The 16,223-nt window shown below is 44.6% G+C and overlaps 1 protein-coding gene and 1 non-coding gene across 3 annotated transcripts in view; one reads left to right on the forward strand and one right to left on the reverse strand.

Annotated features, from left to right (window-relative positions):
* UBP1 (upstream binding protein 1) overlaps positions 1-13,827 on the reverse strand; it is a 65,451-nt gene extending 51,624 nt beyond the window's left edge. The window contains exons 1-2 of one of the 2 annotated variants that reach the window (XM_055558072.1): positions 12,981-13,827; positions 12,405-12,596 (exon numbers count right to left, since the gene is read on the reverse strand). In XM_055558072.1, coding sequence (XP_055414047.1) covers positions 12,405-12,517 — 113 coding nt within the window. In that variant the 5' untranslated portion in view covers positions 12,518-12,596; positions 12,981-13,827. Of the gene's footprint in view, positions 1-12,404; positions 12,920-12,980 lie in introns of those variants that run through there. The other variant, XM_055558073.1, reaches the window with a different exon arrangement.
* Positions 4,026-4,129, forward strand: LOC129635656 (U6 spliceosomal RNA). Its single transcript, XR_008706413.1, has one exon. It is a non-coding gene; the product is annotated as a U6 spliceosomal RNA (small nuclear RNA).
* Positions 13,828-16,223: the final 2,396 nt, after the last annotated feature.

A 16,223-nucleotide genomic window follows, 5' to 3' on the forward strand; every position in this document is an offset into this window, starting at 1 on the left:
GGATCTGACAAGCAAATGAAAAGACACAAGGATTTGAATTATTCCAAGTAATCCTGATGCCAGTATCCAAAAATATCCAGGCACACAAAGACAAACACGACTTTAGGCGCAAGAACCAACAGCAAAAACAACAGATGGCATATACCCAGTTCCAGATCCTGTCTGTTGGCATTCAGTGCTTTCCTGACTCCGCTGCAGAGGGTTAGAGGTCTGAAGACTACATATATAAGACATCTTGCCAGCTGGAATCTTGGTAGGTTGCTCTGAAGGGAAATGAAGAGGGAGTGGGAAAGAGCAGAGGCAGGCAACCACAGCTGCAGGCAAGTTCAAGGCAGCAGCAGCCATGCCTCCAGCAGCCAGCCCTTCTCCCTGAACCCTTCTAGCACTTTCACAATCAATACTTCACCAAACCCTTCTCTGCCTGAGACAGCTCAGTGCATCCTATTTTCCTGACTGGACACAGACCAATACCCACCAAAGACTTGAAGATGCCAGAAGTACTGAACCTATATGATAAAATTAAGCTTACTTTGTTTAAAGAAATAAAGAATGAATATTTAACAGTAAGATTACACAGAAATGAAGAGTATATAAGGAAAATGGAACATAAACAAAAGGTTATCCAGAAGGCAGCACAGAAAATGCTGAAGAGGTGTTAAGAGAGAAAGGGAGAAGATTCTACACTGAAGTCTCAGAAGCGGAAAGAACGGGCAGAGGCAGCATTTGATATGAAGGCCCAGTAAAGTCCGGACCAATGAAGTAACACTAAATCGCTGATTTAAGAACCCAAAATAACCAAAGTAGGATAAGCAATTTTCGAACTCACGCCTAAAAGCACATCAAGAAAAACTTGTAAGCCAGTATGTGTGTTCATATTTCAAAAGTCCAATTTTTTCAGTAAAGTACCAAGTATGGAAATTCTACTGAAAGTAGGCCCTGGCAGGAAGAGTTGTGGGTCTAAGATGGGGCCACCCCATCCTTAAGCAGAGCTGGAGAGGGACTGGGCGAGGGCGCAGAGGTGAGACCACCAACCAGCAAAGGGATGCGCTTGAGAGTGGAGGTGGTGCGCTTCCCATGAGGCCTGATCAGCGCTTCCTTAGAGCCACCCTGTTACCTAAGTAACGGAAAGGAAGCATCTGATTTAAGCAGGGTTACGGTTGTGTTAAAAAAGAGGACCGGGGAATAAAGCAAAAGGGGCAAGAGAACAAGGGTATATGTGGGCAAGTAACTACAGTGATTGACCAGGAAAATTTAAACTGGTTGGGGAAGAAAACAGGTGTTCAAGAGAGTACATGTGTGCGTGCTCAGTCGCTCAGTCATGTCCGAATCTTTGCGACCCTATGGACTGTAGCCCTCCAGGCTCCTCTGTCCATGGGATTTCCCAGGCAAGAATACTGGAGTGGGTTGCCATTTCCTACTCCAGGGGATCTTCCTGACCCAGGGATCAAACGCAAGTTTCCTGCACTGGCAGGTGGATTCTTTACCACTGAGCCACTGGGGAAGCCTCTTCAAGAGGGTGAGAAATTGTGATGAGAGCAATATCAGTGGTTGTATTAATAAATTTTAATGGGTCCAGTGATGGTAGAAGGAGAGTAATAAGGGAGAGAGTGAAGGACAGGGGGCAGCAGGTGAACTCTGAATCTGAGATTGCAGGGGGTCGCATGATGGGTAAATCCAGGTCTAATGTATGACCATAGGATTGCGTAGCTGAGATAATGTCGCTGTAAGAAAGAGACTCAAGGAACGGAAGTGTCAGGCTGCTGGAAGGCCCATTTAAATATCTTCTGAAGTCACCACGAGTGAACAGACTAGTCGTGTTCACTGTGACAGTGAGCCGGGATCTTGAGTTTTTAAAATAAGAAATGACCCCCAAACCAGATGACTGCAATCACTGAAGACCTGGTGACAATCAGTGGCGTGAAATTCAAAGCTGGGGGTCTTGCAGAAAAGGAGGGAGACAGAACAGTCCGGAGGTGGCTGTGAGAAGCCGAAAGGATCCCTCCCCAGGCTCCTGGTGCAAGAGCAGGGATGTGAATGTAAGCCCCCAGCAGTTGAGAGGGTCTCAGGGGAGAAGGGTCCTCAGATAGCAGGTTTCCACAGAGCAGGGTAGGGGAAGACAGCATTAAGAGACAAAGCTGGCTATACTAGTCTCCTAGGGCTGTCATCACAAAGAACCAGAAACTAGAGGCTTAAAACGGCAGCAGCTTCCTGTCTCACTGTTCAGGGGCCGGAGGTCTGAATCCAGGTGTTGGCTGAGCACTGGGAGGGAAGGCCTCTCTCGCAGCTTCTGGGGTCTGGCGGCGGGTGCTGGGTGCCCCTCACTTGTAGGCGCAGCACTCCAGGCCCTTGGCCAGCTTCTTCCTGTGTGTCTTCTGTATCCCCTCTGTGTGTGTGTGTCTGTGTGCGTCCAGATTTCCCCTTTCTATAAGGAGACCAGTTCTCTTCAACCAGGGCCCACCCTGATGACCTCAATTTAACTGGATTACCTTTGTGAAGTCCCTATTTCCAAATAAGGCCACATTCTGAGGCACTGTGGGGGGGGTGCCTGGGACTTCAACATATCTTTTTGGGGACACACAATTCAATCCGTAACACTGACTGCTTGGGAGATTTTTCTGATAGACTGAAAATTCCAGAGAGTAAAGTGGGAGAATTTTAGGAACCGGTCAGAACGGGGAGCTGGCTACAGAAATGAGCAAGTGCAGAGCACCGTGCTGAACACAGGACAGCGAGTGTCCTGGAAATCTGGAACTCCCCCTAGTCCCGACAAACAAGAACCAAGCGCAGCGGGCTTCCCTGGCTCAGTGGGAAGGCGCCCATCTGCCGGTGCAGAAAATGCAGGCCCTGGTTCCTGGTCCGGGAAGATCCACATACTGGGGAGCAACTAAGCCGTGCACCGCAACTACTGAGCAGAAATGCTGAAACTACTGAAGCCCGCGTGCCCTAGAGTCCATGCTTCGCAAAAGAAGCCGCCATGAGGAGCCTGCACCGCTGCAACTGGAGAGCAGCCCCTGCTCGCCGCAACCTGAGAAAGGCCCTCACAGCAACAAAGACTGCCAAAAATTAAAAAATCAAAGAGTCAAGAGCACAAAAGGACTGGTCCAGTGTGCCCTAAAAAATGAGACACATGTCTAGGTGAGACTGATCAAAAAGAGACGACACTAATAAAGATGAGTAAAAAAGATGTAACTAATGATATAAAAACTAGTAAGATGAGAATATCACTAACAACTATAGCAACGTATTTGAACATATGGATAAGATGAACAATTTTCTAGAAAAGTTAACACCAAAACTTTAAGACATAAAAAACTACAAGACTTCCCCGGGGGCACAGTGGATAAGAATCTGTCAATGCAGGGGACACGGGTTCCATCTCTGGTCCAGGAAGAGCCCACAAGCCGCAGAGCAACTGAGTCCCTGTGCCAAAACTACTAAGCCCACAGTGCCCGGAGCCTGTGCTCAACAGGAGACGCCACGGCAGTTAGAAGCCCGGGCGCCACGGGAAGGGCGGCCCTGCCGGCCACAGCCAAAGACACGCAGAGCCACTGACAGCCAGCACAGCCGAGCAAATCCAGTCATAAAGACATAAAAGGCTTAAAAAGAAAAGTAATGCGACAGAGACTGATACTGTGGTTAAAAATTTTCCCCCAGAGAAAACTTTCACAGAGGAGTTCTACGGGACTTTCAGGGCCAGCTCCTATACAAACTATTCGACAGGACCAAAACCGAGGAATTAACCTTATTCCTTATGAAGGCTTATGCAATTGTGACATCAAAACTAGGTACAAACAAAACTAGAAAAGAAAGTGAAAAGCTCAAGTCAGCCATAAATATAGATGCAAAAAGCCTAAACTGAGTATTAACAAATCAAATTCAAGAGTGTAATGACAAACCATCATCTAGCTGGGTATTTCCCAAGAACACAAGGACAGAATCCAGAATCTGCAAAGAGGACGATAGATTTAGAACACTGATGGGCACTGGATTTATAACAGAATGGCAGTATAGAGAGGTGAGAAATAGTGCTCATTTGGGCAGCACATATACTAAAATTGGAACGACACAGAGATTGGCATGGTCCCTGCGCAAGGATGACATGCAAATTTGGGAAGCATTCCATATTTTTTATACAGAGTGAAGTAAGAAAGAAGAACACCAATACAGTATACTAACGCATATATATGGAATTTAGAAAGATGGTAACGATGACCCTATATGCGAGACAGCAAGAGACACAGATTTAAAGAAGAGTCTTTTGGACTCTGTGGGAAAAGGTTGAGGCGGGGATGATTTGAGAGGGTAGCGCTGAAACATGTATATTACCATATGTGAAGCAGATTGCCGGTTCAGGTTCGATGCATGAGATGGGGCACTCAGGGCTGGTGCACTGGGATGACCCTGAGGGATGGGATGGGGAGGGAGGTGGGAGGGGGGTTCAGGATGGGGAACACATGTACACCCATGGCGGACTCATGTCAATGTATGGCAAAAACCAATACAATATTGTAAAGTAATTAGCCTCCAATTAAAATAAATAGATTTTTAAAAAATAAATAAAAATGCTCAAATGGAAAAAAAAAAGAGGTGAGAAATAAAATAATATCTTTTCAAAGATATTAGGTAAACTGCAGGCTCATACAACTGCAACTGCAACTAACTGGCCTCCTCTCATACAATACCAAAAACAGAAGGAAAAAACAACTCTAGAGAGACTGTAAACTTAGATGTGATATGTAAAGTAATAAACCTTCACAAAAGACTATAAGAGTATTGTTATGAACTCAGAGTAGGGAAAGATTATAAATGAAAAGGCTGGTCAATCTGACCATATCCCGATCAAGACCTTCTGTTTAAAAGCCACCATAAAGAGAATGGGAAGGTGTCATGGAGTAGAAGAGAGTTGTCTGTGACATATACGTATAATCAAGGCTAGTATCCAGAATATACAGAAGACTACAACAAGAAAATAAACACAGGCTTCCCTGGTGATCCAGCGGTTAAGAATCCTGCCTGCCAATGCAGGGGACACAGGTTCAGTCCCTGGTCTGGGAAGATCCTGCATGCCGTAGGGCAGCTGAACCCCACGTGCCACAGCTACTGAGGCCTGAGGACCCTAGAGCCCCTGCTCCACAACAAGAGAAGCCTGCACACTGCAACTGGAGGGTAGGCCCCACTTGCCACAACCAGAGAAAACCCCACACACAGCAATGAAGACACAGCACAGTCAAAAATAAAAATAAAGAAAAATTTAAATACTGTTCCAAAACGGGGAGGGGGGGGGGGAACTGAATGGAAACAAAGGTGCTGCCTTCAAAACCTGGGAGAGAAACTTAACAAAGAAATATATAGCTACGAACAGATTAGAAGCAGACCAAAAACAAAGGAGAAAGCACCTAACTAAAGACAGAAAATCATCAGAGTAATCAAAACAACAGGAAAGAACCACACAGATGAAATAGAAAACACAGTCAAGAAAAACAAAACCAAAATCTGATTTCTTACAAAATACGAGATATAGACAAACTTCGGAAATAGGTCATGGAAGAAGGAAAACGCACAAGAAACACAGGGAGTGAAAGAAATGGTGTAATCACAAATATTGGAGAGATCAGTTAAAAAAAAAACTCTGGAAAAAAATTCCCACAACTAAGATAAACTGTGCATTTCCTATGTCCATTAAGCAAATTTAAACAGGCAAACACCTGTGTAGGCAAAAATAAAATAAAATCATCTAATCCAGATTGTCTTTATAAAAAGCTTTATAAAACCTTGAATAAAAAATTAAGTCCCATGCTCAGATGGTAAAGAATCCACCTGCAATGCAGGAGATCTGTGTTCGATACCTGGGTCAGAAGATCCCCTGGAGGACATGGCAACCCACACCAGTAATCTTGCCTGGAGAATCCCATGGACCCAGGAGCCTGGCGGGCCCTAGTCCATGGGGTCACAAAGAGCCAGACACGACTGAGTAAGCACAGCACAGCACACAAAAATATTTAGCCCATAAAAAGAAAGTTACCCAGCTCACAGGAAGCTGATACAGCCTTAATGTTTTTTAAAAGGACAGGCGAACAAAAAAAAAAGAAAGAAAATTGAGGCTCAATCTCAGCTAGGAACAGAGACAACCTATTTATGAAACTTTGGAAGCATTTTCTCTAATCAGTAAGTAGACTAAAGACTCAAGTTCTCGGTATTTCTCAACAACACTGCAGTGAATGCTAAGGCTTACCCCACACTAAGGCAAGAAAATTAAATGTAAAGATTACACAGGAAGAAACAAACCCATCACTATTTAAAGATATCAACTAGGATAACTGAACCCCTAAAATTATTAGAACTAATAAGTTCGGCAAGGTCCTGCAGAAGAGGAGAGAGAGAGAAAAAAAAAGAAAGATAAAATAAGAAAGAAAAAAAAAGAAAGAAAAAAAAATACAGCATTCCCATGTGATTTTCCTTCTATCCAGAAAGATCACCTTCCACCTTGAGAAAGCTTCTTAGTTATTCGCTGGGGAGCAGCCAACAGGTGCAGGGGAAAGAAGTGGAGGTCAGACCCCCAACTTCAAATCCTATTTCTTCCCTTTGTGGGGCTCTCTGAACTCTAAAAGTGGGTTTGTTTTTAATTTAGTAGAAAATACTTTAAATACCCACACTCTAGGCACATGTTAGATGAGAGGTTCTCAAAGTATGGTTGTGGAATCCTGGAGAACCTGAGATTTTCAGGGGTTCAGGAGGTCACACCTATGTTCAGAATAATACTAAACCATTATTTGCCTTTTTCACTCTTGACATTTGTACAAAACCAATGGTGGTTAAAACTGCAGGTGCCTTGGCATGAATCAACGCGGTAGCACCAAGCTACACAAGCAGTCACTGTACAAAAACATTAACTTTATTAAATACTGGTCCTTGGGTAGGTATAATGTATTTCTGTTGCACACCTAAGTGCAATGGTTTTCTAAAGAAAAGGTTTTTATGAAACTGATCTGTGACTGGATTAAACAGCTTCTCTTACAGAATATCATTTTAACTTAAAATAAACATTGACAAACTGTGATTATTCATTTCTGAGTATTTGACAGAAATTTCCTCAAAAGTGAGCCCTTTATTTCAAGGAAAACAACTATGACAGCATTCGTGACCAATGACAAAATCTGCACCCTCCTTCCACCACGTCTTTCTCTGATGAGACGGTGGTGGTACTAAGGAATGTGACTTTTTGGTATTGCATAGTGAAAAATGAGAACATTGAGAAGATCTGCAAAGCTCAAGAGATCATTATTTTCCAAATGACCAATACTTGCACATTTAAAAGTACACAGGTTCAGAGACCCAGTCAAAGTTCAAAACAGACCAACTGATTCTAATGTAACAATATAAAAAGTACATTGACACAGTTTCAGATTGCACATTGCAACTTTAAGAAACTGCCTCTTGTCAAGTGCTGGTATGCTCCTATACTATCAAAGGAGAATATCCAGAATGATCTGAAACGGCTATTAAAATAATCTCTCCTTTTCCAACCACATATCTATGGGAGGCTGAACTTTCTTCACTTGTTAAATAAATGTAATGTATAATGGTTTGTAATTGTTTTCTCAAATAAATTAGTAAAATGTAAAAGTTTCTGATTATGAATGGACTACAAAATATACAGTATGCTATTCTACTCAGACAGACTGAAACAAAGTAACCCATAAGAAAATGACACCAACAGGGTTCTACTCTCCTCAAAATCATTCCGCTGAAATGACAAAGATCCTTGGAAAGCCAAATAGTATTTATAGGTATAGTCTATGTTTCCCTTCAAAAAACTGTCACATGTTTAAAAACGTAACATTTCTAGTTACTACATATCATAAGTATCAGAATCATAAAAGAGAAGGAAAGACTAAGGGATTGTCATTGAAGGAGATAAAAAATAAATGCAATATGGGATCCTAGACAGAACATGGATTAGAAAAAAGGCAATACAGAAAAAAAACACTGTGAAATCCCAATAAATTTTGTTCTTCAGGTAGTAATAGTTCTGTACCAAGGCAGTTTTGAAAACTGTACTCTAATTATGGAAGTAGGAGATGCTGGGTAAAGGGTAGATGTCAGCTCTCTACACTATCTTTTTAACTTGTAAATCTTAACTCATAAACTCACAAAGTTTAAAAGAGACTCTACTACCAAGATGCAGCACAGAACCATTTCCAAAACAAGCAAAACAAAAATGACAGAACTTGTAAATTCAGTGACAGAACCTACAGCAAAAAAAAAGGGTCAAGCATCTTTTTTTTCCTTTCCACCAAAAGTAAACATTTAAGTTGTCGTGGCAAACTGGCAAGTATTACTGTGATGAAATACATCAAATTATGAGACCATATCAATAAAATACCAAGTTTCAAACAACACTGAACGAAGGACACAAACTGCACTGAACTTACTCTTAGGGGAGTGAGGGGACCACCCTGATTTTAAAAATTGAACACAATGAAATCTATGGACAAACAATAGGATATGTATAAATTAGTTGAGTGAATGGTTAGTCTACATAAATATTACTTTTTGAATATAAGGTTTCAATACTCAGCAAATGTTTCTCCAAGGCAATCAAAGTATATTATTAGAATCTATCCTTTAGAGCAGGGGTCAACTAGCTACAGCCCAAAGGCCAAACCCAGCTGGCCTGTTTTTGTACAACCATGACCTAAGAATGGCTTTTATATTTTTTAAAAGGTTGTAAAAAAACAAAACAGAGTGACAGAGATTCTCTGGCCTACAAAGCCTTGAATATTTGCTATCTGGCCTTTTATAGAAAAGCTTTGCCAAGCCCTGCTTTAAAGTAATACATTTTATTTGATTAAGTGAATTTGATTATAATTTAGTTATTAATTATAAAGTCCAGTGTGGACACTATGAAGTATCTTTTTTTTTAAGCAACAATTTACTGAATTCTTTTAATATTAAACCCAGAAAGTTTTTGAAATTTGAAATGAAGAATTTTATAGAAATTATTCCCAATTCTGGAAGTAGTCTCAGGTACCACCATAATAAATTTTTCAAATTTCACTGATTCTGAAAATTTCCTATACTTCCAAGAAATGTCACCCACTCCAGAACATTCTGCTTTAGCATGAGAGCCACAGAAAACCATCAGCTATTAATAGTTACATAATAAAATATATCCTCAGTAGTCTTTTATTAACTTAACACTGATCACAAAGTTGAAATTTTCCCATTTCCTCCAAGGGACTATAAACTGACCTTGTAACATTTTAATCAGTATAGAAAATCTGTCTTCATCTCAAACCAGTTTTGATTTAGCAAATTATTTATAAACTACAAATGTACCACCCAATTGAGACTATATGTAAAATACACCTTTTGTTTCAAAACAGATTTAAACCATAGTGAAGTTTTACAGAGCTCAGGCCAATGCCCTTTGCGAAGGGAATTATTTAGTATAAAAAATATTTTTATGCATAAAGAAGACACATTAAAAAAAATTTTTCAGATTACTCCTTAAATCTTGAAACCTAACTTACTATAAATTATATATTTTTTGCGAACCCTTAAGATGGAATGAAAATTACCAGGTGGCCCAAAAGACCTTCCTAGAGGAGTTTTATTGAGTTTTACTTTTTTGAGTCCTTTGGTTATCTGCTCCTTACTTCACAGAACATGTATGACCCAGATTTCAAGTTACAATGGGTTTCAAGCCTTCATTCAGTGAAGGGAAACTCAGTCCTCTCTTGAAATGGTAGTGCCACTGACAATCACTTTACTAACAATCACTTTAACATCTACCAGCTTAGGTTTACTCACTTGGAAGAACAGGACTGGCCTATTCGCCTTCCAAGGTCTCTAACCATCTCTAGACTCCTGATACTGTAACTTAGATTTTAAAAAATATTTATGACCTGCCTCATTTCAAACAGAATCTGCAGCAGCCTTACATACAAATGGGGTACTGGGTACACACAGAAGAAAAACACACAGTGAAGACTGGAGTGTAGAAAACAAAAGGGAAGAAGCAAAGATTTCACCAGAAATTAGCCTCATCATAATCCAATACTATCAGCCTACATTGTTTAATGCAAACATACATTTCAAAACTGTCAGACTATTGAGAGAAACCACATGTTTCTTTCATGCTATCTTCCCCCAAAGCTGAAGCAATCATTTCCTAAAAGAACTATTTAGAAATACCTCTTGATTTAAGCATTCAAAAAGCACATGCAATAAGCAGACTTCACTCTGAAAGAAAAATGGACAAAGTTGCCTCCAGAGCAAATCTGTATCAAGAAGTCACTTTTCCAGTAATTTCAAGTTGAGCACCTCAAGTTTACTTCTTAAACTTGAGAAGAAATGAAATAGACAAAAATCACAAGCCTTACTTCCCTGGAACTCGGGCATGTGCCGCTTCCCGGATGCCTAAGGAGCCCACTGCCCTGCAGAGCAGAGAGGCTTGGGCATTCCCAGCTCCAGGGCCGGGCATGGGAAGCACAAGGGCCATCAAAGGAGGTCTGCAACAGCCCCAAGTTTTCTTCAGACCTTCTCTAGATCACGGCAATCTTGGAATCTGCCAAAGTTTGCATTTCAAATTAAGGGCCTTGAATTTGCAGGAGGCAAGTAGTCTCCTGGCTCTTCTCAGATTTTGAGGACCCAATTAAATCCAAAAAAATAAACAGGCTCCTTAAAAGGGGTATTTGCCTTCAAAGATACTTGAAAATTCAGAGTAAAAGACATACACCATGGAACCACTAACTGAAGACAATCACTGGAAAAAAGTTTCCCCATGGAAAGTGTTGTTTCACAAGACACAGAATTACAAAGATGACAGACATTAAGAACAAGGTAGTAAAAAGGTTTAATATCAAAACTTTCTTTCTAGGCCACAAACAAAATGTTCATTAGTTGGCTGAAACAAACAGCCAACTAATGAACTTAGTTCTGAAACAAACAGAACTCTAGAAATCTAAAAAGTCTCTCAATAACAGCTCACAATAGCCCCCAATAAGCAAAGCCCTCAGCAGCAGACCTTCGCTAACCATAATTGAGAATAAACACTGAATTTGCCTCACCTGCTCTCTTCTGCCTTGACAGCAAGTCCAGGTCTCCAGGAGCAGCATGGCTCGTGTTCCCACTAGGGAATCAGTGCCTCCAATACTGCCTACAGGAGTGACCCTATGACTTTCAGCAGCTCAATTTCTTCAACAACTAAGACAGTTGTTCTAGAAAAAAAGCCACCTCATCCAGAGCCCTCAGGCTTCAAAGCTGCAGAGAGAGGAAGTGCCAAGTTCAGGAAGACCTGCACAGATCAGGTCAGAGTCACAGACTGGTGACCTAAGGCTTTCCTCCAGGCGCTTCCACACCCTACAAACCATCTGCACCTTTCAGCTCAGAGTTTCCCTTGAAGATTGAAAAGCCGAATTATTTTGAGTAGTCCCTACCATGTGAGGCCTGCTCTGACCCAGAAGTCTTTCTTCTTGACTTTTCATTCTCCCTGTCCTTCCCCTAGAGCTGCATGGAGAAACTGGACAGCACTTTCAAGACACCTGGCGTTAAAGACCATCTATGGAAAATCTCACATAATTCGCACTAAGGAAAAGCTGCCTAACCACTGCAGTTCACACTTCAATCGGATGAACGTATAATATACAAACAGTTTTTCCATAAAAAGTGCTACAAAATAAAAATACAGAGCTGCCAAACTGGTAGGAAAAAACAAATAAGCGAATTTTCTTCAGGATCAAGGCAAGAGACTAAGTTCAGATGTGTTTCAACCTCTCAAAATTAAACAAAATGAATGGCTGCTTGTACAGAGAGCAGAGACTAAACAAACTCTTGTTTTTGTGGTGCAATCAGTGCATCCTAAAGCCTTGTTCAAAAGGAAACAGCCTCGGAGGGTATTACCTACCCCCCCCCCAATGAAAAAAACCTCACGTTGAGACAAAAAAAAAAACAAAACCCTAAGTTAATGTGCCATGCGGATACTTCCAATTATGATATACTTACTATTGGAACAACAAGAGATTAAAATTTGTAACCAGGAAAGACGACAATGTAGAACAGAGTAGGAACTGATACCAAAACCTTGGAGAGTGTTTCCCAACACAAGCCCTACCATTTCGCACACCTTATTCCAGCTCTAAGTGGCTTGTAAATCATTTTCAAGGCGAGGTAGCCCCTTCCCCCAACTCGAGTCATCCTAACTGCGGGGCGTATTTTACGGCAAAACTATAGCCCTCAGGAGCAGCCCGCGGGGCCGAAGACTGCGGGGCCGCCCTCCGTTGCCCGCCACCACGGTGGGCAGAGGCCCGCGGGGCTCCATGGCGCGGGCAGAGGCCCAGGGTCGTGCAGGCCTCTCCCAAGGAGACGGAGGCTTCCGCCCGCCCGCCCCCGGGCACTGGTACCTCATGCTGTAGGCGCCGGCGCCCAGCTCCTGCCCGATGCCCGAGAGGCTGGCGTCGAAGTCGTGCACCAGCCCGGACTCTATCACCTCGTCCATCTTGAGCACCCAGGCCATCTTCCGGCCTCGCCGCCGCCCGGCGCGCGGCGCGGTCTCCGCGAGCGGGGCGCAGGAGCCGGAGCTCCGCGGGCGCGTCCTGAGGGAGGGCGCGGGTGAAGCCTCCGGCGGAGCGGCGAGTGGTCACCAGCGGCGGCCCGGGCGGCGGTCGGAATGAGAACAGCCGGGGCCGCGCGGGCAGGGCACGGCCAGCCCGGCGAGCAGCTGCAGCGGGAGCGGCCGGACCGCCGGCAGCGCCTCCCTCCCGCGGGCGCCGGCCCCGCGCCTCATGCCGCCGCCGCCCACCCCCTGCGCCGCTAGCGCTAGCGCCGCCGCTGCCGCCGCCCGCCCCGCCCCGAGGCCCCCGGTCGCATCCTCCCCGGGAACGCGCGGGAGCGGGAGCGCAGCCCGCCCGTCACCCTACCACCGGCCTCGACCCCCGGCCCTCGGCCCGCCCGCCCCGGCCCGCCCCGCCGACCCGCACCGCCGGCCCGAAGCCTGGTTTCTACAAGGCTCCGGCTCGAGTTCGCTCGCCGCTTCCGCCTCCCGCGGCCCCGCCCCGGCCGCGGCCCCGCCCCCGCGCTCGCCCCGGGCCAGGCCCGCCCCGCACCGCCCGGGGTTTCGCGGCACTCCCGACACTTAGCTGTGAAGGAACCGTGGGGCAGTGTCGTGCGGCCCCGCCCACACGGCAGGTTCCCAGCCTCCGCGGTCTGGCGGCCTCCCTGCACGCCAGCCCGGGAAGAGGCGGAGTCAAAGGGCCGCCCGTTTCCGCACGTTCCGAAAGGCGGGCTGATTGACAGGCGACCTGAACAATAATGGCAAGCGCCTGATCGAGGCTTCCGTGAGTCTCCGTGCCTCTATACTAAACCACCAATCAAACTCTTCTTCCTCTTGGGCGGGTTCTAGGACTGAATTTGCTGCCAAAAGAGAGAATTCATTGGGCCGTACTGGAGGAAGCCGCCCTAAACCCCACTTCAGGAGGTTCTTTGATCTCGTGTGGTCTTTGTAGGTAGTTTCTGGGTTTTGCCCACTCTAGATGGAGAGTGGTTATGCGTCTTAGCCAATAGGGGGCTATTGGCTGTTCAGCCCCGAACTACCCGTTAGGCAGAAAGTCTTGATTGACGTGAGTGTAAGCCAATCAATGCTCCCGAGAAAGGGCTCCGGAAAGTTACCTCGATTACTAACTACCCTGAGCAGTTTGGCGAGCTTGAGGTAGAGGGGTTCTGTCTCAGGCTGTTATGCTATTGTTATTGTTAATGGTTCTGGAGTTCACTGGACATAGGGGTATTCCCATCCAGGGTCTTTCCTGTCGAATCAAGGATACCCATATTCATGTCTATTGCTGATGCTGACTGTGGACCCGGACCTCAGTTGGGCTGCTGAAATACCTACACGTGGACTTTCCGTGTGGTCTTGACATCCATACAGCTCTGCAGCTGGAATCCAAAAGCAAGTTCCAAAAGACAAGTAGGAGAAAGTAAATCTTTGTTTTAGGACAAAGATTCTTTGCTTGAGCGAACTTTAAGTCAGGCTCCCTATCTTCTCCTGTCCTATCTGTAAAATTCAGGTCTAGCAGGAAGGAGTCATTTTAGGAACCCTTTATTTCTGTATCTGATCAGATTCCTTAGTCTCCACCATCACCTAGGTAATATCTGATCACTCTCGCCTGCTTTCAACAAGAAACCTATTAGGTGGGTTCAACCAGAAACCCCCTACCCTTTATGTTTCCTCTTAGTAATTTTCCTTCCGCTGACCTCTGCCCTCCTTGGCTCTAAATTCCCACTTACCACGCTGTATTTGGGGTGAGCCCAGCCTCCTTGGGCTTTTCAGGTGGCGCTAGTGGTAAAGAATCCATCTGCCAATGCAGGAGAAGCAAGAGATGCAGGTTCAATCCCTGAGTTGGGAAGATCCCCTGGAGTAGGATATGGCACCCCACTGCCTGGAAAATTCCATGGGCAGAGGAGCCTGGTGGGATACTCCTTGCATTGAAAACAGTCAGACATGACTGAGCACACATGTCCCAAGATGGCTGTCACAGCTCTAGATATTACATCTATTTGGGGGCTTCAAAATCACTGCAGATGGTGACTGCAGCCATGAAATTAAAAGACGCTTACTCCTTGGAAGGAAAGTTATGACCAACCTAGACAGCATATTCAAAAGCAGAGACATTACTTTGCCAACAAAGGTCTGTCTAGTTAAGGCTGTGGTTTTTCTTGTGGTCATGTATGGATGTGAGAGTTGGACTGTGAAGAAAGCTGAGTGCCGAAGAATTGATGCTTTTGAACTGTGGTGTTGGAGAAGACTCTTGAGAGTCCCTTGGACTGCAAGGAGGTCCAACCAGTCCATCCTAAAGGAGATCAGTCCTGGGTGTTCATTGGAAGGACTGATGCTAAAGCTGAAACTCCAGTACTTTGGCCACCTCATGCGAAGAGTTGACTCATTGGAAAAGACCCTGATGCCTGGGAGGGATTGGGGGCAGGAGGAGAAGGGGACAACAGAGGATGAGATGGCTGGGTGGCATCACCAACTCGAAGGACATGAGTTTGAGTAAACTCCGGGAGTTGGTGATGGACAGGGAGGCCTGGCATGCTGCGATTCATGGGGTCACAAAGAGTCAGACATGACTGAGCGACTGAACTAAACTGAACTGAACTGAGGTGACTCAGAGGGTAAAGACTATTCCTGTAATGTAGGAGACCCGAGTTCAATCCCTGGGTTGGGACAATCCCTTGGAGAAAGGAATGGCTACCCACTCCAGTATTCTTGCCTGGAGAATTCCATGGACAGAGGAGCCTGGTGGGCTACAGCCCATGGGGTTGCCAAGAGTTGGACATGACTGAGTGAATAACACTTTGACTTCAATCTTGTTGAGCCCCGTCTCCCCAACTGCAAAATTCCATTGCAGTGGTCCCTGTACCTATAATCATGGTCCGTCCATCTTTAACAATTATCATTGATTTTTTTTTTTCCTTAAGGCCTGGGGCCAGAAACTGATACAGAGTCTTTATTCTGCATTGTATTCTATTAGTCAAGCAGCCACATAATCAGATTGATGGATGGAGAGTTAAATCATTTGAGGATCATGTCTTAAAACTTCCAGAATCACCCTCTGGCCACAAATATTTTGCATTCTTTCCACATGCAGCATAAACTCATCTTCTCCCCAGGCCCATGTAAAGTTCTCATTCCATTACAGCATTAAGTTCCAAACTCTTGTGAGGTCCTGGAGCAGATGAGGCTCTTGGATGTAGTTTCTTGGGTGTAATTCAAGTGGTTCCTCTCCATGTGAAGTTCTGTGAATTAAAAAGACAGCGGATCTGCACCAATCACTACCACATCCGTAGTGAGCAATGATGAGAGATGCACAGGAGACTCTGCCTCTATAGGCATTTCCCTTCTAAAAGGACAGCAATAAAAGGCACACAGTAGTTACTAGTCCATAAAAAGTCTGAAATCTAACTGGGTAAATACTGTCGGTTCCTTGATTAGGACTCTCTCAACTTCCTGGGAATACTCAGTAGCTCTTTTATCCATCCTTTGGGCTCTTGGCTGCACCTTCTGAGTTATCCTTCCAGTTCCATAAAAAGTAGCCCATGTTTAAAGCTAAGTTGTTTTTTCAGCTGCTTCCTGTCCATAGTTGCGCAGAGGTCTGAAGACCTCTCTTCATATTGTACTGTCCCTGTCCCTTCCAATCTGATACAATTCATTTTTAAACTTTGTAGGT

The sequence above is a fragment of the Bubalus kerabau genome, chromosome 20 (assembly GCF_029407905.1).
Source record: "Bubalus kerabau isolate K-KA32 ecotype Philippines breed swamp buffalo chromosome 20, PCC_UOA_SB_1v2, whole genome shotgun sequence".
In the NCBI taxonomy this organism is placed as follows: domain Eukaryota; kingdom Metazoa; phylum Chordata; class Mammalia; order Artiodactyla; family Bovidae; genus Bubalus; species Bubalus kerabau.